This window comes from Bison bison, unplaced genomic scaffold (genome assembly GCF_000754665.1).
Source record: "Bison bison bison isolate TAMUID 2011002044 unplaced genomic scaffold, Bison_UMD1.0 scf7180017863938, whole genome shotgun sequence".
In the NCBI taxonomy this organism is placed as follows: domain Eukaryota; kingdom Metazoa; phylum Chordata; class Mammalia; order Artiodactyla; family Bovidae; genus Bison; species Bison bison.
Genome location: NW_011494510.1, coordinates 848,557 through 876,329, shown reverse-complemented (window position 1 = coordinate 876,329; position 27,773 = coordinate 848,557). Strand labels below are relative to the sequence as shown.

The 27,773-nt window shown below is 40.7% G+C and overlaps 1 protein-coding gene across 1 annotated transcript in view; it reads left to right on the top strand.

The window, feature by feature from the left end:
• Positions 1-27,773, top strand: part of CDH8 (cadherin 8, type 2) — a 403,256-nt gene that overhangs the window by 7,829 nt on the left and 367,654 nt on the right. The window contains exon 2 of the mRNA XM_010833836.1: positions 7,032-7,482. Coding sequence (XP_010832138.1) covers positions 7,231-7,482 — 252 coding nt within the window. The 5' untranslated portion in view covers positions 7,032-7,230. The remainder of the gene's footprint in view (positions 1-7,031; positions 7,483-27,773) is intronic.

Genomic DNA, 27,773 nt, shown 5'->3' with positions numbered 1-27,773 from the left:
CCAGATTGGTAGGTGGCAGTTTTAATAAATAAGGGAATGGACACTACATATGAGGCTTGATTTGGGCAACCACAAGATCTCTGCCTCTGCTTGCTGGAATCTTAAAGTTCATTTACACGGAGATGTTTGTAGCATTCAGTCTCATTTACCATCCAGATAATCTCAATAACACGTAACTCTCTCAAGGCTACATCTTTGAAGTGGCTGCTAATGCAGACACAGTGGGCAGGACATGCATTCCAAGGACAGGGAGGGGTAAGGAGCCTTTGATTGCCAGGGTCCAGCTCATGGATGAACCTGCGGTCACAGCTCCTCCATGACCTCCCCCAGCGGAGGGCCAGCACAAATTGTTTTCCCTCATTAGGTCTTTGGCTGTTAAACTTTGAGCAGGTTGATTTAAAGACAGCAAAGGATGTGGCTTTTAAATGGAGAAGGAAGGATTTAGATTACCCTTGAGAAATGACTTCCTGGCATGACTCTTATAGGCAAGGAAAGTGTGGGTCTTAGATTCATCGTTCTGAGGTGGTTTCTAGACAGTTCTGCCTGAAGAAGATCCAACAGGATAGATTCAGCTTCAGTATCTTAACTAACCTTATAATTCTAAGAAAGTTCATTAAATAAATTTCTGAGCCTGTAAACACTAGAAAAAGAAACTTGACCCTCCTGTCTTTGTTACCCCAGTTCTGAGATGTCTATAGCAGGAAAGCTTCTACGTGAAGGACAGAGTTCTGACTCCATCTTGGGAAAGGATGAGGAGCTATCTGTCTTTGCCGTGGTAACCAGTAATTATCAAACTTAAAGAAAACTAAAGCTTCCAGTAGAAAAAAACAATAGCATGTCAATAATAGCAAAAAGTAGAGTAGATTTGACAGCTATTATTCTGGGTGGTAAAACAAAGCAAATAATGTGCTTTTGGATAGACAGTTGGATAAATGTATGATTTGATGCCAAAGAAAGATGTCCAGAAGTGTTGTGGTTGAGAGGAGAGATAATCCTCTGTGTGTGTGTGTGTGTGTGTGTGTGTGTGTAAATGAAAAAAAAAATTAAATTCTCTTCTGCCGAGGGAATTTGGTCAGGGCATTCTGAAGGCTTTAAGAAAGGTAATTCTCCTGCATTATTTATATCTGGACACACACAAGTATTGTTTGTCTCTAGTTCTCCAGGGCTTGGCATGAATCGCACTGGGCCGCGGGCTGAATCGCGTACCCTGTGTTGCTGAAACACCACTTTGAATTCAATGTGCATTTACCTGTTTTGAAGCAGCCTGCTAATGGCTCTAAATTCAAGGTCAGAAACATTTTTAATAGAAACTCTCTGGTCTTGTGTGTCATTTTTGCTTCCATGAAATATTGTGGCCACTAAGCCCAGTGGATAATAAAAGCATAATTTCCTGTCAACCACAATAATCTGCAGGATTGAATTCTGAAGTGTCGGTAAAAGCCCGTTTTTATTTTAGGCTTCAGAGTGTGGCTTATCGTTGGAAACTGCAATCTTTGTTGTTTACCAAGTCAATGGTGCAGTAATATTTTTGCATAATGACTTATCTGAAAGTTTTTTTTTTTAACCTCAAAAAAAAAAAAAAAAGTTGAACTCAGTGGGGTCAGACCAGGCTGTAATTAAAGCTATCTCTAAAATGTAAGTGTGAATGAAAAGCAGGATTGTAAGTATCTTACCTAAGACAAAACATCTTCTTAATGGGGGAATTCTAGTTACTTCTTTGTAAGAATTCCAGAGGGACTGTAAAATCTCTTCATCTCACTCTCGGGGTGTAAATCAATGCAGCAGCATTATAATAAAGTGGATTGCTTGGCCAGACATACATACTGTGGTTAGAAAACCTAAAAATACATTGATTTTTTTTTTACCCAAGCTTTACAACCTCACTCAATTTCTTCTTCCTTGCGTAGAGTTAAGCAGTTTGTGTATGCAGCTACTATTACAATGTTTATTAATTCTGATAACAGTGACAGGACATTTGGTTGCATCTCAAGAATTCCTATAAAGCTGTTCTCTGATCATCTAAGAGGACAACATTAGCTCTGCCCATGGCAGAGCCCCGCATATAAACAGTACAGTTCTGATTATCACAGGAGAATCCCATTTCTCTCCTAGTAATAGACTTCACCGAAGTGAAAGTCAAGTCTCAACACCCCCTAATAGCATGCGTGGGAACACACTGCTTATTGGAGCCGTTTTTCCAGTGTCCCATGTGGAGTGGGTTAAGTATAAAAGTTATGACATCATGCAAAATCTCATTTATTCATACATTCTATGGCTGGTTTTCCCAAAGTCTGATATATGTCTATTCCCAGGTAGGAAGTATTTTATGGGCATGCCATTTAATGACACTGAGGAGGAAGTAACTTTCGTACCACACCACTGAATCTTTCAAGCCTTCATAAGAAGGAGGTCTGAGTTAGGTAGTTTTATTCCTGCGAACTCTAGGCTTCTCCAGCTACAGCACCTGCCTCACAGATGAGGTTATTACAAATGCAGAGTGGCAAGCCCCACTCTAGACTTACTGGATCAGAATCTGCATTTTAGAAAAACTTCCAGGATTTGTATGCATATTAAAGTTTGAGAAGCATCACCTAGGGGTATGCTGGAGGAATCTCTTACTTGACTAAACCAGAGCTGTTTCTGGTTTAGAAACTTTCACCAATTGCCATACCTGGTTAGTGATCACATTGAAAACTTGCAATTGGTCACGGTGGAAGTATTTATATCATGGAAATAAAAAAATCAGGGATTTTTTTTCTTTCAGATAGCCACTTGGTAAATATTTAACTGCACACCCTTGCCTCTAACTGTTGCTTGTCTTCCTTTTCGACAAAGAGGGACACAACCTCTATTTAGTTAAATGAAAATTAAACATTATTTAAAGTACCAATCTCACTGTGCTTCCAGTTGCTGTCTCCCATACTCTCACCAGGTGGCTCGGTGGTAGAGAACCTGTCTGCCAGTGCGAGAGACTCAGGAGACGCAGGTTTGATCCCTGGGTTGGGAAGATTCCTTGGAGGAGGAAATGGCAACCCACTCTAGTATTCTTCCCTGGAAAATCCTATGGAAAGAGGAGGCTGGTGGGCTGCAGTCCATAGGGTCACAAGAGTTGGCCATGACTGAGCATACCATCATTGTGGAATGGCACTGATTTTTATGCCTTAGAGCTTTCGAAATTGAACACACTCTTCTCTTCACAAAGCTCTGGCAGAGAAGAGGACGTCAATTTGACATGTAGTCTAGAGACCATAATTAGAATGACGTGGTGGGTAGCAAGAGGATACCATGGCCATGGATTAGATAATATGACAAGAAATGATTTGAAAACTACCCTCGGTACTAATTCATTCACAAATCCTGTCTTAGTGAATGGTTTCGTTCTTGTTCATTGATTGACTTAAACGACACTTTGTACTTACCCTCCCCTCTGGGTTATTCCTTTTCGATGGTTAGATGATGCTTCCCCCAGGAAGCCTTCTTTAAGGCAGTGAAGACGAGTGGCATACCCATCACTCTGTACTACCCTAACGTTTCTCAGACTTAATAGGATATTCCAAGTATTCATTTCTTAGTCTTTACCTTGGCTCTTGGCTTCCTGAAGATAAGAATTCTGATATGTTTGCTTCTCTTGCCTCCGTGCCTGACCCACAGTATAAGCTCATCAAATATTTAGATAACAAGAGGAGGGACTGTGGTAAGAAAGAATTCTAAAGTTGGATTCCCTAGATTCAAACAGCTGTTTTCTCTTTACTAGAGGTGTTCTTTGGGCAAGTCATATCATTGCTCTGCACCTCAGTTTTGAATAAGACTTACTGTGTCTTATAAGTACTGTGCCTTGTAACAAAACTTAAAAGGCACAGTAAGTTTTATCTGACTGCAAGATCTTGTGTTCATGGATACTATTTGGGGCTATGCATATGTTCTTGATTGATTAATCCCTTTATTCTAACTAGTGAAGCTATGCCATTGTATAATGCAGTTTCAGGGCCTGTTGTTACTTTTTACCTGATTCTGACGAGTTCAGGGAGGAATTGTGTCACATTCCATCCCAAGTGGGTTGGTGGCAATCTATCTGCTTGGTGGCTTCCATCAGGGAAGTGTCTATTAGGACTTTAAATTGGGATTAAACTGCTTTAATCCCAGAATCATTAACAACAGAGCAGATGCCAGAGAATACTTGCAGAGTATTTGGCACAATTTAAAAATAACTGTGCATTCTTAATCACTTTACCAAAATTATCATTTGTAATCTTCAAAATAAACCAGCTAGGTAAATACCATTCTAGTTTTTTTTTTTTTTTTAATTGACCCCTAGTTATGCAACTGATAATGGTGTCTCTCTGGCTGGAATTCAAACCCCAGGCTGGCTGGAGCTAGAGGAAACTCACAACCATCTCATGGTTCTCCCTCTATAGCACTCAGGCCATCAGAGGATGGTCTACATGGCTCTCGAGCATTTAGGTATGGCCCAGCATGAAGCAGGGTATGTTCGGAGAGAAGTCTTCTTGCCCCTGAGAAGTGTTTAGGCTGAGCCTCCATGATTAAAATGAGTATTCCCGTCCATCCAATATGGTCCAGCCCTTCTCTCACCAGGATCACCCTCGTCCACCCACATCCCACCTTAGGGAGGATTCTTGACTGCCTTTGTAACTCTCATACCTTTACCTTTCCTGCAGAGGTCACACAGCTTATTAACTCTTTGCTCCTTTGACTTTTTTTTAACTGAAGCTTTTCAAGGGCAGAGATGGTGTCAGGACCACTTCCTCAGTCTGGCTCAGGAGAACAAGCATCACAGCTTAGTAAGTGCTTCCCAGGTTCTGGGTGCTTCATCTGAGTCTTGTTTCTGAATCACCCTACTGCTTGGAAATTAGGAATTCTTCTTATTGCCATTTTGCAGAAGAGAAAACAGAAGTTCAGAGAACTTAAGTAGTTCTTCCCATTATTACAGAGACAGCAAGTCGGGTGAGCTGGGATTCAAGCCCAGGATTTTCTGCCTGTAAAACAGACAGTCTGGGGAGTAACACACTAATCCTGCATCACTGTTCCTGCCCCATGTTTAGGAGATTGCATGGCATGTGATGGGTGTGCTGTACACGCACACGACCATTTAGAAAACTGTTGGTATTGAAGGGATTTTTTTTTATCAAGATCTTTCAACTTTTGTTTTAAATTCGAAAGGTCTGTTCTCAGATGGGATGAGACAAGGTCTTCATGGAAATCTGCTATACAGGAAGGCTGATCTCCCTGCTGGTGCTGCAGTTTTAGGGAAAGCTGGGGGCCTTGTTCTGGACTCTCTTTGCTCTGAATTATTTCCTGTTGAAAGTTTTTCTTGCCTTCAGTTTACATTGCAACTGTTGTTTTCAGGGGTTCTCCTGTGCCCCTATCAGGGTGGAGCCTCTTTTGAGGTACAAAGAGAGTCCCAGTGGTGGAGCTGAGCCCAGGCGAAAAGTGACAAGCAGGGCGATTCTATTCACCACCTTGTTAGATAGGATCCTGCCTGTCTTTGCAGCAGGATCTGAATCTGCCCCTTACATCTGGCTTTGCTAAGACCACTCACTAGCTAAGCCAATGTTAAGGACTTTCTTGCTTTCCCATTCTGAGCCAGAATGGAACCAGGGACACACAGGGGAAAGTTTCCCTACCCCATTATGAATTCCCTGAGCCAAACTATTCCCCATGGTGTTCCGAGGAATTATTTTCCCATTTCATCTAATTCAGCTAGACTTCTCTCTGGGATGTGTGGGGAACATTATTTCTTTAAAAATAATTTTTTTGAGAGGGAAGAAACACGTTTTGCCACACCGAAGGTAAGCAAAAGAATGTATTTGACACCTCAGGTAATGGGGATTTTTTTTGCGCATCCCTTTCTGAAATCTCCTCAATTGAAAATTGTATTTTTACCATATTTCATTCCCAAAGGAGCTTTTCATAATTTAAATCTCCTGTTCAACTGTACATTTGGAATGGGAGCCTTGACACTGTCCTGATAATAACATACATGCTGGACGTTACAGAATTTCTCTCTGGGAGCATTCTAATTTTATTCACTCATTATTAGCATCCTGGCAGAGAATTGTATTCTGCAGGCTGAGCTGGACAATCCCTTCTGATGGGCTGTGGCAGCTAAGACGGTAACAACTGGGGCTATTTCCCTTCCTGTTCTCATTTGTAGATTTTTTTTTTTTTTAATTAACCATTGAAGCTAGTTTCTTCACATAGCACAGCCCAAAGAGAACTAGAACTTCTCTTTAAACTGGAGGGTGGGGAAGGAGACAGAGAAGAGAAGGAAGAAAAGCAGGAAGACATGAAGGAAGGAAGAAAGACTTGCAGTCTCTACAAGAATGCAGGAGGGCCACACTGGCAACACCCTCACTTGCGTTACAAGCAAAGACTGCGAAAAAAGAGAGTGAAAGTGATGGAGAGAGAAAAGGGAGGGAGCATGAAAGAAGAAGGAAGGGAGAAAGAAGGAAAAAAAACAAGGAGGGAGAAGCAAATTTCAGGGACTTGAAGCAGTTTTTGATAAATAGCAGATAACAGAAATTAACGTTGTGTTGCGCTGCGGTGCTCAGTTGCTAAGTCCTGTCCAGTCTTACATGCGCGCGTGCTCAGTTGTGTCTCTTTGCTACCCCATGGACTGTAGCCCACCAGGCTCCTCTGTCCAGGGTAGTAACCAGGTAAGGATACTGGAGTGGGTTGCCATTTCCTCTCCCAGGGGATTTCCTGACCGCGGTCACCCCCACCCCTGCCCGCACCCCCAGATATCTAACCCATGTCTCTTGTGTCTCCTGCACTGGCAGGCAGATTCTTCACCACTGCGCCACCTGGGAAGCCAACAAAAATTAATATGAATATATCTGAAAGCTTAAAGGATAAAAAGACCTGTGAGCCTACTTATTCTCAATCTATATGGATCCACTTTCTTAATTCAAGGCTGTGGGAAATGTTCATTCACATGCTTTTGAAAAGCAGTGATTTTGTTTTAAAACCTGTTGGCAGTGGATCATTATTTTTCTCCCTCCTTGTTTTTGCAGGAAATTTCAATGAGAAGGACAGCCCATGGATCGTGGTCTTAGAAAAACTGCGTAGATGATGTCTGTTTCCTGTGCTGTAAACACGTGGCAGGGCTGTAAGTAAATGCTCAGCACCGCATGATGAATTGGATGGCTGCAGACCGGAGGCAAAAAAAGTAATTGTCTCATTTTCGTGGTGATTTGCTTAACTGGTGGGACCATGCCAGAACGGCTAGCGGAAATGCTCTTGGATCTCTGGACTCCATTAATAATATTATGGATTACTCTTCCCCCTTGTATTTACTCGGCTCCGATGAATCAGTCTCCGGTTCTAATGAGTGGATCCCCATTGGAACTAAACAGGCTGAGTGAAGAACAGCGGATTTTGAATCGTTCCAAAAGAGGCTGGGTTTGGAATCAAATGTTTGTCCTGGAAGAGTTTTCTGGACCTGAACCGATCCTTGTTGGCCGGGTAAGCTTCGTTTTTAAGATCCCAATTTTGGGATCCTACTGGTCTCTAGATTTTTAACATTAGGCTTGTCACAGTTGTTGCTGCACTTAGCTGTAAGTACTTTTGGCCAGATGGTTAGTTCATTTACCTCTTGGTTTCTTTAGGAATATGAATAATCCCACAGTAACAGATTTAAATGTAGACAAATTGCTTTTCTCTGGAAAGCTCATCCTCCCCACCTCTCCCGCCCTCCCCATCTATTATATCATAGCTATAATAACACTTGTGTAATGCATACACAAATAAGCATTCTCATTCTCACTTCGTATAAAAAGTCTGCATGCCAAACCTCTTCTGTAGCTTACAGGACTTGGAAGATGTATGCATTTTTGCTCAGTTTGAATTTCTACCACCTGGATCCCTAAGATGTTATTTTGTCCCATTTTATTCTGAGGCTGTGTATCTCCAATTGCAGGTAGACTTTTCTCCTTTTTTTGTTATTATTCATTTGTTGTTTCAGTTATTAACCTAGGATAGAGAAAGGTCGATTCTTGGAGTGGGTGCTTAGCAGTGCTTTGTACTTATGGTCATTCAGTGATTTTGCAACAGGATATTGATTTATTCATTGGCAGGTGGAATCAAATGGATAGAATCAAAGTTTTGGTTTGGTGATGTGTGTGTGTTTGCACGCGTGCGTGTGCATGTATGTGTTAGACTGGGTTTACATTTGTTTTGCTGTTGGCAAGTTAGACAGGTGTTCCTTGTTCTGATGATAGGCACTGCCTGATTTACACAGTCTCACTGTGGGTTGTTGAAGACTATACATGTTTTTTTCCTCAGAATTATTCATACACTTCTGTTAATTTGGGCACATACCATCATTGTAGGTAGAATTCCAATTATGAGCCTGCCAAGCACTGATTTTCCTGATAAGTCAGATTCAGAAGTGAATCATGCCAATACTTTGCGTTTCCCAAATGCAGTGATTAAAAAAGAAAAAAAGAATTAAATATTGAGCTTCAAGACTTGGTGTCTCACTGGAAACTTCTGATCCCATTTGTGCTCGCACCTCATCATCTGGCAAAGCAGGTTGAGCCTCCCCAAGGATTATGCTTTTTCACTTCATGTAGTTTCACTTGGGCAAGGGAAATCCGGAGGAGATGGTGTCAGGAGTCATTCGGAGAGCACCTATTATTGAAGCAAACACATTTTTAGGTGGATAGGGGCCTGTTGATGAACAAACCAACGGCCCCTGCCTTCAAGGAATTTGCATTCTGGTCAATATTGTTTTGTATTGAGCACTATTATTAAAGCACTCTGTGGGCACAGTCCTGATTGATTCTAACAGTAGCTCCCTCCCCCGACCATGTATACATATATGTGTTTATGTGTGCATATATACACATATACAAACAATATATGAATAAAACACATCTACGCTCCTTTCTTTGTCAAAATACAAAAATGATTTTTTTGCATGCCTGATGCACACTCAGGTAGCAGAACTGACTGGAGGCTATTTATAGTCGTAACACATCCCATTACTGTGACTTCATATATTTCCCTGCAGAAATGTTAATGTGTTTGATTAGAGGCTACTGCCCCAGACTCTGCTGAAGGTTTTACTTACTATACAGTTTATCTACCTTAAAACGTTTCTAAATGTGAAAAGTTCTCATTTGCAAAACATCTGGCCCAGTGGGTTTTGCACAGGGGCTTCTTGACCACATTATCTGTCTCTCTCTCTCTCTTTTATTTTGGTGAGTGCAGAAATTGAGACTTGGATTAATAAAGCAAACCAAGATTGTAGCACTAGTAAATGATCTGAATCTGAACCAAGTTGAGGATTCCCAAGGCCGTAATTTTATCCACTGGATCCGATTACATTTTAGTGACTAGTTACCATGTTTTTAAACCATAATTTGCACTTAAGAATTATTGAGTATAGAATGCAGAGTTCTTAAATTCTTACTTTCTGGATATTCAGACTTCTTATCCAGCCCTCTGACAAGGCATTTTCATGCCATATGAAATTCTGGATATACAATACATGCACACATACATAATTGATGGATATTTTCTGCCTGTTTTCTGTTAGTTAACTCTATGGAGGTCTATCACACTGTTGCTGTCTTGCGTAATATAAACAAACAAACTTGCTATCCCCAGAAGAACTTGCCATTTTTACCTGAATATAAAAAGTAATTAAATTGGGATTTGTTTTGGAGTCAGGATCTAATGACTAATTTTACCTCCATTGTTTAAATGTAGCCATAGAGAGAGGCAAACAATGCAGTGTTTACTATCCTTTTGTGACATAATAGTACATGAGAGGAGAAGGAAATGGCAACCCACTCCAGTATTCTTGTCTGGAGAATCCCGTGGACAGAGGAACCTGGTGGGCTGCTGTTCATAGGGTCACACAGAGTCGGACATAACTGAGATGACTTAGCATGTATGCGTGCATTGGAGAATGAAATGGCAACCCACTCCAGTGTTCTTGCCTGGAGAATCCCAGGGAGAAAGGAGCCTGGTGGGCTGCCATCTATGGGGTCTCACAGAGTCAGATACAACTGAAGCGACTTAGCAGCAGCAGCAGCAGCAGCAACAGTACTTGAGAAATTCATGCTTCTTTCAAGGACAGAAATGTTGCTAGTAAATCCTAGGATTTTTTTTTTTTTCTGGCGGTGTTGCACAGCATGTGGGATCTTAGTTCCCTGACCAGGGATCAAACCTGCACCCTCTGCATCGGAGGCACAAAGTCTCAACCACTGGACTGCCAGGGAAGTCCCGAACCCTCGGATTTTGAAATGGCCAAGATGATTCTGATCCTTGATGTACTCCTCTTTCTGTAATCCTGGACACGGCCAGTTCCTAAACGACTGTTCAGTCTGAGTTAATCCTCTTTTCTGAAGAACTTTTCCTGCAAACATTTCCAGTCATGTATATTTCCCCTTAAAGAAAATTGCTCCTGAGTTATTATGGCTTAGCCTTTGAGGGACTTAGGTTGTAGCAGAGTCTAAAAATGCATTTCAGGTGACTGCTGCAGGTGATGAGGCAAGCTGAGTGTGGGGATGATCCGTATCGGGGTGCCCACCGGCGCTTTATACCGTTTTATCTCTGTGAACGCTCTTCCACGTCTGTCTAAATGCTCTTCCACATCTGACTCTGAACTGCTTCATTGTTGAGCTTCTCCCCAGGAACTGGCTGAGAAGCAGTAGTTACTTAGGAGCATACCTGCTCTTTAAAAGGCCCTCCTGCGAGTCACCATAGTGGGAGCCTCGGGCTTGGCAGACTGAGTTCAAGCTCAAGGGCAGAGTCAGTGTTTGAGTGATTGGCTCTTCAGAGTTTCACATACACCCTCACATCCTTCATTTCTGTTTATATTCTATTGGTAGGCAGCTGGATGCAGAGAAAAAACTAAGTCTTAGAGCTGGACTCTGCAGAGGTTTGAGTATTGGCTTTGCCACTTTCTGGATATTTAGCCTAGGAAAGTAACCAAGCTCCTCAAGGGCTAGCCAGATAAGGTAAATACAAGTAGATAAGAATGGCTAAAATAAGGCATGCATAGTGCCTGTACATATTGTAGGCATGATTGTATTCTTAAATGTGCTCGTGTGTGTGTGTGTGTGTGTGTGTGTGTGTGTGTGGTTGGAGTGATGGACAAAGAAACTACAACTACATCACTAGGTGAGCACAGGACTCTGGGAGCCTAATGAGGGGCCCTTTCAATGAGCCCAGGTTGCTTAGGATGAAGGTGATGGTTGATATCTCCATGTGTCTTGAAGGGTAACTGTCATTTAGCTTAGTGGCGTGGGCTGGAGTAGGAAGTTAGGAGCCGCTCCCGGGTGGAAAGGTTTATGCAACGTCGTGGGAATAGGGTGGGATGACTGAGTGTCCCCTTCATCACAAGCAGTGTAAGCCCGCATATGTTCCATTGAATTAAAAAGAAGTTGAATTTTGTATTCTTACAGAGCCCTCTCTGCCCCATTCTGTCTAAAATAGAACTGTTCCATCTCTGATATTTCAAACCCTTTGACTATGCTTTATTTTTATTCCTTCCTGAAGACCACTATCTCACATCACCATACTTTATCTTGCTTCTGATTTGTCACCTACTAGAATGTAAGTTCTACAAAGAAAGGGATTTTGTCTTCTTTGTTCTTTACTAAATATCCCCAGATCCTGGAACTCTGCCTGCATATGGGGAGAGCTCGTAAATATTTTGCATGAATAAGTGAATGAGTAATTCACCTAAAAATGGAGGAATTTATAAAATAAGTTAGATCAGCTTTTATATCAATAGTATGTTTCAATTAGGAGACAATACATTGCTTTCATGTTATCCACTCCTGTTGGGATTTTAGGGACTTGCTAGGTAGTTTAAACATTGTTTCTAGACATTGATTTTAAGTCTTTCTTTGAAATAGTAATAGTGATAAGAATACTTGGTGGCTTGGTGGTAAAGAATCCACCTACCACCCATGGGTTCGATCCCTGGGTAAGGAAGATCCCCTAGAGTAGGAAATGGCCACCCACTCCAGTGTTCTTGTCTGGGAAATCCCATGGACATAGGAGCCTGGCGGGGTGCACTTCGTCAGGTCGCAAAGGGTTGGAAATAACTTAGCAACTAAAAAACAACAACAACAAATTTGTTAAAACAAGTCTTTTTATGAAGACTGCAGATTATTCTCTTTGGAGGTTGTCCCCTTAGCCGTAGCATGAAGCAGTGCAGCCTGGAAATTCCATTATCTTCCAATTCATCTAGAAACTTATGTCACAAACTAGACCCAAAATCTTTCTGAATATCTGAAAAGCAAATAACAGACTCCACTCCTGCCTCCAGCTCTCTGTGGAGCAAGGTAGTTCAGAGCCTGTTGGTATAAACATAAATACTTTGACTTCTATACTGCCCAGAACCTCCTGTGTTGACTTTCTCTGCCAGTTCTGGAAGAGAATAATGTGGTACACCCTTCACCCTGTATTCTTATTTGCTCTGGTCTTAGAAAAGAAAGATGGAAAACCCATGGTAGTTTTTCGTAAGTCTTGTAACTGAGACAAAAATATCATCCTTGGGATGAAATGTGCATGGATTCTTTAAGCTGGGCTGCTTGATGCCATCCTGAAAGCTCTTGCCTGTGAGTCAGGAGGGTGATTGATCAGATCATTCCACAAATATTTATCAAGCAGCTACTATCTCCTAAGTGTTCTTGTCTATGGATTCTTAACCCTGAGCAAACATAGATCCATGTCCTCTATCAGAATGGGCTACTAGGGGGAGACAGATGTTTAGAAAACAATCACAAAAACATATGTCAGGTTAAAACTGAGGTCAGTACTCTGGTGTGGAAGCCCATACAGAGGAAGCTATTTTGTTTGGTGGGATGATGGAAGCTTCCCTAAAGGTTCCCATAACCAGGTGAACAGGGTGCAGAGCTGAAGAAGACAACATTGACCCAGAAGACATAGTATATGCACAAGGCCATTTAAGGAGCTGAGACTGGGTCTGGGTAACTGGAAGACAGAGAGCTTGTGTTGAGAGCTTTGGAATTAGGTAGAAAGATGAGCAAGAATCTCTTGGAGATCTGGCTTCTGTCTTTTTCCCCCATCTGCTCTAAAGGAGCTGGAAGAGAAAGCCATGCAACACTTCTCAGGTTCAGTTTCCTCACTTGTAATTTGTATAGTGGATTATGGAATTATATTTAAGTTACAAATCCCCAATGGAACAGGAAAAGAAAGCAATATAAAAAATGTGTGCAACATCTATTGATTTTTGGCCCAAGTTCCTTGAGCTCTTGTTCTGTGATCCACTGTTCCTCAGACTGCTTTATTTTTGGGGAAAAAAAATACGGTTTGCTTTCCAGGTGGTCAGAGATCTCTCCTAAATCTTCTTTCTTACATAAACTCCTCAGCTCTCTTTCCTCTCTTTTCCCCTCCTACCTGGATTTCTGAGCAACTCCTTATTTGGATAGAACTCCCATTGGTGATGCCACGTCTATTTATAATTCTCTCCCTCCAAGGCACTGACTCATTTTCTGTCTTTAAAATTGACCTTCTAACCTTCCCTCTTCACCATAACTTGGAAATCGTTTGGGTGGTGCTTAGTATGAAGGTCATGGGATGCCAAATAATTACACTGTATTACAGTTTACCGTGTCAGCAGCTGGTGAGAAAATTGCACTTGACATGCCATTATTTTTGCTGGCTGTTTGCATGTTAAGAGCACTGGGTTGCGCAGCCGCAGCCAAATTGTATCTTCGGCCTTGCGAGAACAATTCACTGTCAGTTTTGTGAGGCTCCCGCCTACTCAGATAGAACCTTGTGCACCAGTAATTTGGCAGGAATGCAGTCAGCATTGCACATCTCAATCTGGCCAAACAACAAGGGTTGTCTGCCTTTTGCCCAATGTCCCGACTTACAAATGACAGGCATCCCAGGGCTGTTGGAAATCTTTTGGTGCTGATATAAAAAACTGGAGTAGTATTAGTCATGTGTGTTAGCAGAAACCCTCAACACACACACATGCACACACATATACATGCATACACATATGTTCACAGTCTATTAGCTGACTTTCTACATGAGTAAAATCCCAAGTCATCTCCTAATTCTTTCTCTTGGTAGCCCCTAGACTTTCACTATGTTTTCTTTTCTTTTTTTCCCACTTCTGCTATAAAAGTAGCTGGAGGGAAAAGTCACACAGCCTCTCTTGGGCCCAGCAAATTGTATCTGTGTTCCTTACCAAGGGGCCAGGTAAGAGTGTGTACAATCTGCTTGTCTCTGTAGATGTCTTGAAAAATAAATTCATGCAGACTTCTTAGAAGAAGAGTCTTATACATTTTATTGGTCCTCTTTTAAGAGTTTCCTCACTGAGACACATACTTTTCCCACTTGAAGCAAAATACTAGTAAGTCTATGTTTATGGCTGAAAAAGCCAGATTAAGTAACCCTATTTTATGAATAAATGGCATCGAGGCAGTCAATGTGGAAAAAAAAAAAGAAAGCAAACAGAGAACTGATACCTACCACTAATGTAGGGCCAAAGCTCAGAGAGAAGAATTGGCAGATGTAGAGGCTGCACAATTGGGAAGGCTTTCCTTGTGTATTTACACAGCAGAGTAGTATGAATCACCCCAAAATGGTTAAAATGTAGGACATGGGAACATAATTGCAACTGAGTAAATATCAGAAGCAAGATGTAAAATGTGTAGAGAATATAATTTAAAATATATGTGTGATATGAATAGAGTACCTGTATCTAATAGAGCAGGATATCTAATATATATCTAATACATATATAATAATAAGATATTAATCATTATAATATTAAATTAAAATAATTATAATATTAATTAATAATATCTGATACATAGCTATTATATGTATGGGTACATAAAATAATATAATCAAACATTAGCAAAAAAGTCAATTTCTGCGTACCTCTCAGTCTGATCAACCATATTTAATAGTTTTCATACAAAGTCAATACTTTTGATCTTAAAACCTATTGTAAGGAGAATCCTAATTGTATCTATAATCACCACCCATTGTTTCTGATATAAAAACTTGCCTAATTGAAAACAGCATGATTATAAAAATCACAAATCTATGATTCTATTTAATGAGTAATAATAATCATGTAACCTAGATAGCATATTCAAAAGCAGAGACATTACTTTGCCAACAAAGGTCCGTCTAGTCAAGGCTGTGGTTTTTCCAGTGGTCATGTATGGATGTGAGAGTTGGACTGTGAAGAAAGCTGAGTGCCAAAGAATTGATGCTTTTGAACTGTGGTGTTGGAGAAGACTCTTGAGAGTCCCTTGGACTGCAAGGAGATCCAACCAGTCCATTCTGAAGGAGATCAGTCCTGGGTGCTCTTTGGAAGGACTGATGCTAAAGCTGAAACTCCAGTACTTTGGCCACCTCACGCGAATAGTTGACTCGTTGGAAAAGACTCTGATGCTGGGAGGGATTGGGGGTAGGAGGAAAAGGGGACGACAGAGGATGAGATGGCTGGATGGCATCACTGACTCGATGGACAAGAGTTTGGGTGAACTCCGGGAGCTGGTGATGGACAGGGAAGCCTGGTGTGCTGCAATTCATGGGGTCGCAAAGAGTCGGACACGACTGAGTGACTGAACTGAACTGAACTGAATCTATTAAAAACAAAATTCCTGACATTAATTCATATTAATAAGTATGTTAGTCACTGAGTCATGTCTGACTCTTTGCGACCCCCTGGACTATAGTCCACCAGGCTCTTCTGCCCATGGAATTCTCCAGGCAAGAATACTGGAGTGGGTTGCCATTCCCTTCTCTAGGAGATCTTCCCAACCCAGGGATTGAACTTGGATCTCTTTACATTGCAGGGGAATTCTTTACTGTCTGAATCACCAGGGAAGCCCCATTAATAACTGTACCACAAATCAATAAAGGGAAATATACCAATATACTATAACATTTTTTCTTCAGTACATGTGGTTGGATTATCTTTTTCTTTTTTTAATTTTCCTATATTTCATTTTGTAAGCTATTATTACATTTTAAAACATAGTAAAATGAGAGAAAAACAAACGACAGTGTTATATTGCTCAGTTTTTTAAAAAAACAATGCCATCTATTCATAGTTAATTCTTGGGGACCATGATTTAATGTGAAACTCATTTGGTAAATAGAATCTTTTTTTTTTTTCCTAAACCATACCTTATTAAACCCTTGGAAATTCAGTCTCATCGATTAATAAATTAAAGTGCTAGCAATATTTAATCATTTTTATGAAACGATAAAGAGAGAAAGAACAGCCACAGCCCTGCTGTCCTGCTGAATGCATGTTAAATAAGTTTCATTTCCCTGGAACAGACCACATATTAATGAAAAATGAAGATTTTGGATTTGGCCTTCAAATGGGAAACTATCTTATGAAGATTTTGCATTTGACCTCGAAGGTGGGAACTACCTTTGGAGTCTTTAAGTAATGCAGTCAGCCTTCATGTTGCTTGTAACCTTTCAATAAAAGAGAATAGCCTAGAAATGTTACTTATGATACTAGGTTATTTAAGAAAAATAAGAGTTTTATAGGATTTACAAGATCTCATTTGGCTTGGCCAGACATGTTTTCTACATAGCAATTTCTTTAGCATTTCAGCATTTTTTATCTGCATATATTATTTCCATTATAGTTAACTTAAATTCACCCCTTACATGTGTATGTTCATGCGAAATGCTTGGCTGGATGAAGCACGAGCTATAATCAAGATTTTTTGGGAAAATATCAATAACCTCACATATGTAAATGACACCACCCTTATGGCAGAAAGTGAAGAGGATCTAAAGAGCCTCTTGAAGGTGAAAGAGGAGAGTGAAAAAGCTGGCTTAAAACTCAACATTAAAAAAACTAAGATCATGGCATCGGTCCTGTCACTTCATGGCAAATAGAGGGGGAAACAATGGAAACAGTAAGAGACTTTATATTTGGGGGCTCCAAAATCACTGTTGATGGTGATCGCAGCCATGAAATTAAAAGACACTTGCTCCTTGGAAGAAAAGCTATGACAAACCTAGTCAGTGTATTAAGCAGAGACATCACTTTGCCAACAAAGGTCTGTACAGTCAAAGCTATAGTTTTTCCAGTAGTCAGGTCTGGATGTGAGAATTGGACCTCAGAGAAGGCTGAGTGCCAGAGATTAGATGCTTTCAAACTGTGGTGCTGGAGAAGACTCTTGAGAGTCCCTTGGACTACAACGAGATCAAACCAGTCTATCCTAAAGGAAATCAACCCTGAATATTCATTGGAAGGACTGATGCTGAAACTGAAGCTCCAACACTTTGGCCACCTGATGCGAACGGCCTACTCATAGGAAAGCCCCTGATGCTGGGAAAGATTAAAGGCAGGAGGAGAAGGGGACAACAGAAGATGAGATGGTTGGATGACATCACCAACTCAATAGACATAAGTCTGAGCAAACTCTGGGAGATAGTGGACAGGGAAGCCCAGCATGCTGCAGTCCATGGGTTGCAGAGTTGGGCACAACTGAGTGACTGAACAACAACACACACACACACATATACACACTCACTCCTTGGCATAATTTGATTATGTATATTCCTGTTCCTAAGCAAGTCCTTGAATATTTCGAAATATATTAGTATGACACTGCTGTCAATATTCAAAGATCTGACTAGTTCGTTAAAGTAGGGATATGCTTTCTCATAAGCACCAGCTGCCTCACTCACATTTCAAAGCATTTAGAATTCTTTTTAGACATCATAACTAGGAGGAAAACTAAAGCATACTCCATTCTGCTTAGTCACAGTGAGGGTCTGCTGATCAACAGCAGCATCTTCACCTGAGAGCTCCTTCGAAATATAGAATTTCATTCTTACTGAATCAGAATCTGCATTTTCACAATAAACCCTGGGGAACTCATACACCCAAGAAAGCATTAAAATGAAAACTTGTTTTTGAAGAAATCAATCCATCATAAATCAATCAATCCAGGGACAGTGCAAGTCGTGGTTTTTGCTGTCTGTAGACAGAGTACGTTTTGAATACAACTCAATCAAAGAAAAGTCTTGGAGGTTGTATTGGCAAGAGTTCCAGGCAAGGTTGTGGGTAGAAGCCTCAATCTTGTGTGGTAGATGTTGCACAGCAGGCTGTAACATCAGTTTGCAGATGGGACTCCACTGTACTACAGGTGACAGAAGAGGAGGTTACTGCCTGTGGAACTCCCCGATTCCACCAAGCTGGATTAGTTAACAGGAATTTTCTCCTGCTCAGATGTGTTGACTTCTTTTTTCTCCTGCGTCTATTTACCACAATGGTAGATGTGCTCTGACATCTGCAAGAGTATCAGATGTCACTGGGCTTCCATGGGACACAATAGTGGAATCCAAATGAACCAGAAGGGCTGAGGAATATTGGGGGAACAGCAGGGAATAAATTACTGAATACCTATCTCTATTCTCTCTAATCTTAAAATAATCTGGCTGTGTTGCATAGATTTTTTTTTTCCTTAAATGTATAGTTGAGATTGTGAACTTGATGACATTGGCCAGAGGCATCTTAATTCTATTAAATGTTTACTGTGTGGTAGACACTTTATGGGACTTCCCTGGTGGCTCAGAGGTTAAAGCATCTGCCTGCAATGTGGGAGACCTGGGTTCGATCCCTGGGTCGGGAAGATCCCCTGGAGAAGGAAATGGTGACCCACTCCGGTATTCTTGCGTGGAGAATCCCATGGATGGAGGAACCTGGTAGGCTACAGTCCACGGGGTCGCAAAGAGTTGGACACGAATGAGCGACTTAACTTTATGAAGTTTTCTCGTTCAGTCCTCATGGCAACTCCCTGATGAAGCTACCATTATTCCCATGTCCAGACCTGGAGAGATTCACTGAAGAGAAGAGTCATTTGCATTAGAGTTTACCAAGTTAGACAAATAGTGTACAAGTGATAAAGCCAGGAATCAAACCTAGGCATGGTGATCTTATAACTTGTTTCTGTAATCTTGGAAACACATTGTCACATTTGAACCTCATAGAGGAGGGGCTCAATGTGCTAGGCTGCCACCACAATTGGCAGATGAGAAAAGTGAGGCTCTCTGGGGTTAATCAAGGTAGCATCTCAAGACTAGATGTAAAATGTTTGCTGTTTGTTGTTTAGTCGCTAAGTAGTGCCTGACTGTTTTGTGACTCTGCAGACTCTAGCCTGCTAGGCTCCACTGCCCATGGATTTCCCAGGCAAGAATTTCCCCACTGAATCTGCCATGGGAGTTCATGTATTCCCCATCCTGACCCTCCCTTCCACCTCTCTCCCCATCCCATCTCTCAGGGTCATCCCAGTGCACCAGCCCTGAGTACCCTGCCTCATACATCGAACCTGGACTGGTGATCTGTTTCACATATGATAATACATGTTTCAGTGGTATTCTCCCATGTGAACATATGGCAAAAACCACCACAATATTGTAAAGTAATTAGCCTCCAATTAAAATAAAAACAAAAATTCCCTACTGGAGTGGGTTGCCATCTCTTTCTCCAGGGGATCTTCCTGACTGAGGGATCAAACCCATGTCTCTTGCATTGGCAGGTGGGTTCTTTACCACTGAGCCACCTGGGAAGCCTGTTTAAAACATTTAGTAAGATATAAATAGACATTTAGAGATTTCTATTCAATTGCAAAGCCGCTACACCTTTTTCTTTGCAAATATCTCTCTATGCATTGGAAGTAAGAGACAGGAGTGAATACAAACCCCTTGAGAAAAGGAAAAAAATATCCTTGAGGCTAATGCATGTGGTACCTCTGTTTTATTTCCTTTATGGAGAGAGAAACTGCCTCAGTCTGGTCCTAGGCAGGGATGGTACCATGTACAAAGCAACTTGTGGGGTTTTCTCCAAATGTAGGGGGCCAGCCCAGTATCTGTTTTTTTTGGCTCTATCATTTACAGATACACATTTAAGGTGATCATGATGATAAAATAGGAGAAAAATGATGGAGTAGTAGGAGGAGGAGAAGAATAATTTTATTGAGCCTTTAAGACCTCTTACTTTGTGCATTAAATATCTTTAAAGATGTTGTTGTTTCCATTTTGCAGGTAAGACAATTGGGACACTGAAACTGAAGTGAGTTCTGATTGGTTAGGTGACTATGGTGAAATGATTCTAGCTATTTTCTGAGTTGGGCAAAGTTCTTAAGTACTCCAGAGCTGTATCATTAAGTTAGTTCACTGGAAGCTTTGCCACAACTGGGCAATTTTCTGTGTGTGTGTTTGAACTGAGAATCACCAGAACAGTAGAAAGAAGCATAGAATAGTTGAGTGGAATAGAAAAGAAAATCTTGCATACATAGACAGGAGCTAAAAGAAGACAGAAGAATTGTACCTCCCAGTTGCTTGAACTAATTGTGCTGAATAGTAACAATTCCCTCTGCACCTGGAAACTGAACTGGTGGACAGCACTACAGAGGATCTAAGGGTGGAATCTATGGTTTACTTAGCTCTCTTCAGTGACCTCCCCTCTCTCCATTTGCCTTTTGCAGCTCCAAGAATCTTTTTCCAAATGAACATGTGCTTCTCGTTTCATCTCTTCCTTGCTAGCTCTTACCACAGTGACCTTCCTCTGGACACTTCTGGTCATGTCCTTTGGTATGGGTGCACTTTGACCACTGAGAATAACCCCCTCATGCCTTTAGCAGATTCCGTGAGGAAAAGTAATTTGCTGAAAGAGCAAACATGGCTATTAAAAATGACCAAATCCTGTAACTCCTCCAACAAAGCCAGACTCCCCAGCCAGTCAAAGGCTTTATTTAGAATGTGGCAGGGTTATTTATAGTGGAGTTTTCTTTGCTTTTATTTTTTATGTGGTTCTGGGAATCCGAAAGTATAAATGAATTTCTCATTGCAGTTTGCCTTTTGTATGTGTGTGTGTGTGTGTGTGTGTGTGTGTGTGTGTGTGTTCAGGCGTGTGCACTGTCCTATTATTTTTCCTCTTAGAGCAGTGTTACTTTGGCAGGGCTCATGCTCTGACTATGACCCTGACTTTGCAGGGACATTTGTAATCAGCCTTGTGAAGTCTTTTCAGGAATCATTAGACTTTTGCAGTGGTTGGTCCTATTGATTACAGTTTCTGTTGTCCTCATCTTCTCCTCTGCCTTAGATTCATGCTGTAAACATCTCAGTTTTTTTTTTTTTTAATAGCTGAAACCAAATTCCATATCCAAACAAAACTATTGGGAATGCATTTCAGTGTTCCTAGTTTTTCCTTCATCTCACGAGTGGAAGAAAAGATACAAGTTGCAGTGAAAAGACCAAACAAGAAACATTGAGCACACTTGCCCTTAACACATAAGTACAGACACACACAGAATGAGGTGATTAGACAGGGTCAAAGAGATGCAAAGAACAGGACCAAGCAGCAAATGGACAGTAAGAGAGAAAGCCTCAATTATAGACAGAAAGTTACATAACTGTTGCAACATAAGAGAGGAGCCTATGTACAGAAAGCATATACTCATAGACAGTGAGCGACTGTCACAGAAATAGAGAATCCAAAACCATGAGGAAGAAAACTGAGACTTGGTGAGGATGAAGATTGAGAGAGGGAGAGAAAGTAGGGTGGTGGAGATAGGAGGCTAGTGTGTGAAGAAAAGCCACATGGAGAGGATTTGGGGTCTGCTAAGTGGTTTTCACTCAGAGAAGGCGATGGCACCCCACTCTAGTACTCTTGCCTTGAAAATCCCATGGACAGAGGAGCCTGGTAGGCTACAGTCCATGGGGTTGCTAAGAGTCTGACATGACTGAGCGACTTCACGTTCACTTTTCACTTTCATGCATTGGAGAAGGAAATGGCAACCCACTCCAGCGTTCTTGCCTGGAGAATTCCAGGGATGGGGGAGCCTGGTGGGCTGCCGTCTATGGGGTCGCACAGAGTCGGACACAACTGAAGTGACTTAGCAGCAGCAGCAGCAGCAAGTGGTTTTCACTAGGCCGAGGCTAATTTCTTTCAGCCCCTGGACAGATGGGCTTATGCATACTTTTATGGCATTTCTGATCACATGGGTCTTGTTTTTTGAAAATAAGTGCATTTTGATTCTGACACATGACATTTGCTGAGTAACTGTGGCTGGCAGGACTGGGTCTGAAGTCAGAATAATTTGAGTGAACCAACAGACATGATGATCTTTCTTCTCAACTTTGCCTGAGACCCAGTTTTGTTTTTTAAAAGTATACACATTCTAACATTGATGCTAGAGACTAAATCAAGGGATTTTAACCTCAAATTAGCTATGGAACATAATTTAATAATGAGTCTTTAAGTGAAATCATCGTGTCATCCATATGAGGAATCGTGGCAGTAGCTTATAAACCAAGTGAAAAAGAGGGAAAGGATTACCAGTAAGCCTTTGTACAATTTATATTTTCTAAAGCTCTCTAAAATTATGGAATGGGCTTTTAAAACATTGAAAGAAATATACCATTTTGTTAAAATTTATATTTCCAGTATGTAAACAATTTAATTTTTGGCAACTAATTTTATTTTATTATTTTTAAAAAGTTATTATTATTATTATTATTTTTGACCATGTGCACAGCACATGGGATCTTAGTTCCCTGACCAGGGATTGAACCTGCGCCCCTTGCCTTGGAAGTTCAGAATCATAACCACTGGACTGCCAGGGAAGTCCTGAGTAATTTTAAATAACCTAAAATGGCCATAGAGAAGGCTGAGGTGATTTTCTCTATTTATACTTTGCAAATATATTTGAATAATTATATGTTGAAAGTTGAAGATTACGTATAGGTCCGACCAAGGGAAGTAACACTTTCTAAATACCTAGTCCTCCCAGGATGTACAAAATCTTGTTTAGCCTTCACCTGAACCCTGTGAGAGAGGGTACTGTTAACATCACCTTTATGCTTCCTTTAACAGATAAAGAATTTTAGGTTTGTAGAGATTTAGTCACTGTCCTAGAATGGCCAAGAAAGTGGGGAATGGGGAGTAGAATGCAGAAGCAGCTGAATCCAAATTCTATGCTTCTTTCTGCCTACACTGCTCTGCCTCCTCTCTCACTTTATTTGGTTCTTCCATATGTTTCCTTGCGCATGGATATGTTCTTACAGAATAGGGGGAAAGTTCTTACTTTTACACAACACAATTAGCTCTTCCAAATATTTTTTCTTGATTATTCCAGCAACCCAGGGAGCCAAGAAGGAAAACTGGGATGGTATTCAGCCCATGCTGGAAATGGTGCAAAGTGAAATCTCGGGCACTTTGTTCAGTGTTTGCGCTAATCATCACTCTGCCTGCTCATGGTCCTTAGAGAGGTTTGTTTTGTGGTGGGTACTAAGTCACTTCAGTCGTGTCTAATTCTTTGCGACCCTATGGACTGTAACCTTCCAAGCTCCTCTGTCCCTGAAGATTCTTCAGGCAAGAATACTGGAGTGGGTTGCCATGCCCTCCTCCTGGGGATCTTCCTGACCCAGAGATCGAACCCACTTCTCTTACATCTCCTTCATTGGCAGACAGGTTCTTTACCACTAGTGCCACCTGGGAAGCCCTTGCCTTATGGTAATTCCTCTCCATCAAGAAGTGTGTTGAGATTACTATTGCAGCTCTAACTTGCACCACTGACTTAAGTAAGACTCGGACTCCTAAATCCTGCAGCCTGCCACTGCTGAGGGCTAGCAAAGGCCTGGGTGGGATATTTTAAAAGTATCCCATCCCATCACCTGGTTTATGTGGTCTCTTTTAAATCTAAGAATTGTGCTTTTTGCCTCCTAACACTGCCAAATGCAGACTGAGAATGTGGATTCATCATAGTCATCCTCCCAGGAGATGTTACTGAATGAGGCTGTGAAAAGCCTGCCCTGCCTTGTGTGACCTCTTAGCTTCACATTATTCAAGATTGTGTTTCTTTCTAGAGCCTGGCATCCCAAGTTCCCAATAATGCATAGTCCAGGCTAAGAAACCATGATTGCAAGAAGAGAATTCCTTTGTTAACATTTGAGGAAGATCACTGCAATCAAATCTTTTTAAAAAAAATATTCACCAGGCTTCCATTTGGGTGGGACCAGGTCTGTGCCACTTGGTAATTCAGGCCCTGGAATCCAATTTTATCTCATGACCTGGCAGAGAAACTTTGTTACATTTGCAGGGGAAATCATCATTCCTGGAGACTGCTCCCTGAGATGTGATAAGGAAGGGAAAGTCTGTGTTGGAAGGCTTTTCTCTCCTGAGAGAACTTTTGAGGTATTTCAAGAAAGGATTCCTACTTTGGGCTTGGAGACTTCCAAGAGCCTTTGCAAATGCAGAATTGTCTAATTCTGTTGCTCTATAAGCACTACACGGTTCTGATTTCTTCTTTTGAATTTTATTAAGTGTCAACACAAGGAAAACTCTTCTAACCTGGTCAGGGCAGGGGTTGAGTTTAGGTTCCATTCTGCCTCCCCTGAAAGCTAAACATTAATGTGAAAGTGTAGTCACTCAGTTGTGTCTGACGCTTTGCGATGCCATGCACTGTAGCCCGCCTGTCTCCTCTGTCCATGGGATTTCCCAGGCAAGAGTATGGGAGTAGATTGCCATTCCCGTCTCTAGAGGATCTTTCCAGGCCAGGGATTGAACCAGGTCTCCTTCATTGCAGGTGGATTCTTTACCATCTGAGCCACCTATGCAAATTTTCATTTGAACCTCCTTCCTGTTAAAGGACTTGCATTTTCTATTTTACAGTTTACTATTTAAGGTATATTTTTGCAAGCAAACCAACTTTGTAGGGGGCATAGATTTAGGTTTACAGCTCTAGAAGGGAAATAGCCTTGTATGAACAGAGAAACACACTTAACACAAAATTAGGGAATAATGTTTAGTACAGATTTCTGAAACCATTAGCAAGTTTTCAATACAACCTGCATTCTTTTTTTGTTGTTATAACCACAGTGGCTAGCTTGTTGTCCTGTATTTATCCCCTATGATGAATAGCTTATTCGGTTCACCGTACCTCACATCACCTACACTGACCTCTCTTGGTCAAAAGTATAGACTCCTGGCATTTCCCTGGTGGTCCAATGGCTAAGACTCTGTGCTCTCAATGCAGGGGGCCTAGGTTTGATAACCTGCTCAGGGAACTAGATCCCACATGGTGCAACTGTTTGCAGGGCACAATTAGAAAGATCCTGCATGCTGCAACACAGATTGAAGATCTGAGATGCCTCAGCTAGGCCCAGCACAGCCAAATTAGTCAATAAAATGAATATGTAAAGAAAAGTACAGGCTTCTTACCTTTTAAATGACAACTGTGGTAGCCTAGAGTATTGTGGTAGGAGTTCATCTCTGAAGTTAGACAAAGCTGGATTTTAAATCTTGTCAAAACAGTCATACACTGCAGCTTGTGACCTTGTGTGTCATTTAATCTTGTTGAACTTCAGTTTCCTCATCTAGAAAATTAGCTTGAAGGACTTATTCTCCTCTAGGATCCCCCAAACCATATGAAAGCTTCATTCACTTAGAGGGGACTAAATGATGTCATAAAAGTTGGTTCTGTTTTAAGTAGCCTACACCTTGGACTTGACTTGTCTTTAGTTAAAATTTTCTTCTGATTGTTATTCCCTAGAAATTACGAGGCCCCTATATTCCATGGCCATACGTTACTCATCTGGAAATTGACATGGATGACTTCAGGGCTCTCTAGGGCCCTCTGAAACCCAACATTCTGTTTCTATATAATTCTGAGTCATCTAAACAAATATAACATTGAGTGTAAGGAAGGAGTAAATCTCATGGAATAGAAGGAGCTGGTGCTTGTTTAACATGAGTGCTTTGTTTTCTGAAGGCATGGAGGAAAGTACCTGCTTAATTGTGACTCTCTATTTGATATCAGGGAGGAGAAGAAAATTCAGAATCAAATGATGGATATCCACATTCCATATTGATAAGCACACATTTCCAGTCTTCAAAATGTCACAGTACAAACACACTGCAGAAACCTGAAGGTCAGGAAGGGTGAGCTGAAGACATTAACCAGCTTTTAGCTTCCACCACTTATTAAGGAGTGATGTTGAACATACTGAGTTCTGCTTTGATATAGACCACCCAAAGACCAACACTGATTAGAGAGACTATTTTCTTTTGAGCTGATAAGAATAAAAATGATTCTCTGAAAAACAAATACAATCAGGCATTGTGAAGTATTTTTGGCATATACATATAGAATACAGTCATCATAATAATATAAATTACAATGAAATATTAAATTTATAATACCTGGTAAGGAGATTGCATGAAAAGAACGTTATTAAAACATACTTGATAAAAGCTGTAACATTGCAGAAACAGTGCTATTAAATTGCTATTTTTTGTGTGGGCAAATTTTCAAAAGAGCTTGATTTTCAAATTCTTGAACAAGCAAAAAACATTCTATTATTTTAGTATCTGAAATTCACTGAAACAGAAGTTAATCTTCAATGGCACACTTTATAAGTATTGAAGAGAAGGAAACTTTAGATTCATAATTACTTATGCATTTTACACCCCTTCCACTCATGCATACTGCCAAAATCTCACACCTACTCAGATAAACAATTATTAACTTTCTTACTAATGGATAATTATTGTACTGAATGTTTCTGATAAGTTTGTTTTTAGATACAGTGATGGTTAAATCTGTTACCTAAGATGAGTTGTATCATCTTATAAGTTCACCTCACTTTTGTAATTAACTTTGTTTTTGTGAAAATGAGATGTTTTACAAGAAGTTCATCTTAAACTATATTGTATCATAGGTATTACACTTTCCATCCTTATAGTGCTCTCAAAGAAAATAGGAAATTTCATTGTTATTAATCCTAATTCTAAGGACTAACATTTTGAACACTTTTTTCTAGGACTAGAATAAACACTATGGCCCATCTCATTTAATGTTCACGAAATCCTTGTGAGGTCCATCCTGTAATACCTTTCAGTCTGTAGATATAAACAGACTTCATGAAGTTATATAATTTGTGTGAAGTCAGGCAGCTGAATGTTGCTGAATCACATTGCAGACATAAATACATTTGCCATCGAATTTTGCCCTTGAACTTTCCTAATATATAATCTCCCATAAAATAGTTTAAATTCTTGGGTAAAGTATTCACATTTCATCAAGCACATGCATACATAGAATTTAGAAACTAACGTGATGTTCCACAGATTTATTTACTTTTTCTTTTCAAAATCAATACAATTGATTAATGTGTTATTCTGAAGTGCTGACAAATTATTGGGTAAAAGTAGATTAATATATTTATTCAGCAGTATTTATTGGGAACATACTATGTGCCAGAACCTTTACTGAGATGATTAAGACAGAGGCAAGGACCGTGTATCGTTGTCCTACCCAAGCTGGTATGTCCAGCACATAGTGAGGCCAGACAACCCAAAAGGTCGGAGTTTGGAGCAGAAAAAGGATTATTGCAAGGGTCAGGCTTGGATAACAGGCAGCTTGTGCTCAAAAGACCCAAACTCCCCAGTGATTTTCAGGCTAAGGTCTTTAAACACAGTGTCAGGAGAGAGGGTCTTAAGATGTGTGATCAGTTCATGGACCTTCTGATTGGTTGATGCTGAAGTAACAGGGTGATTTCTAGTTCCGACCAGTCTGGGGTCTAGGTGCTTGTGGTCATGTAGTCATGTAGTCACCATCATCCATCTGGGGGCAGACGGGTTTTAGTTTTCATAGAACAACTCAAAGATATGCATCAGATTCTCCTTTCTACCCTTTCGGGAGGAGCTAGGAGTCCTCTGATTCTTGTATCCTAATCATTGACCTTGAACCTGTTCTTTGGAA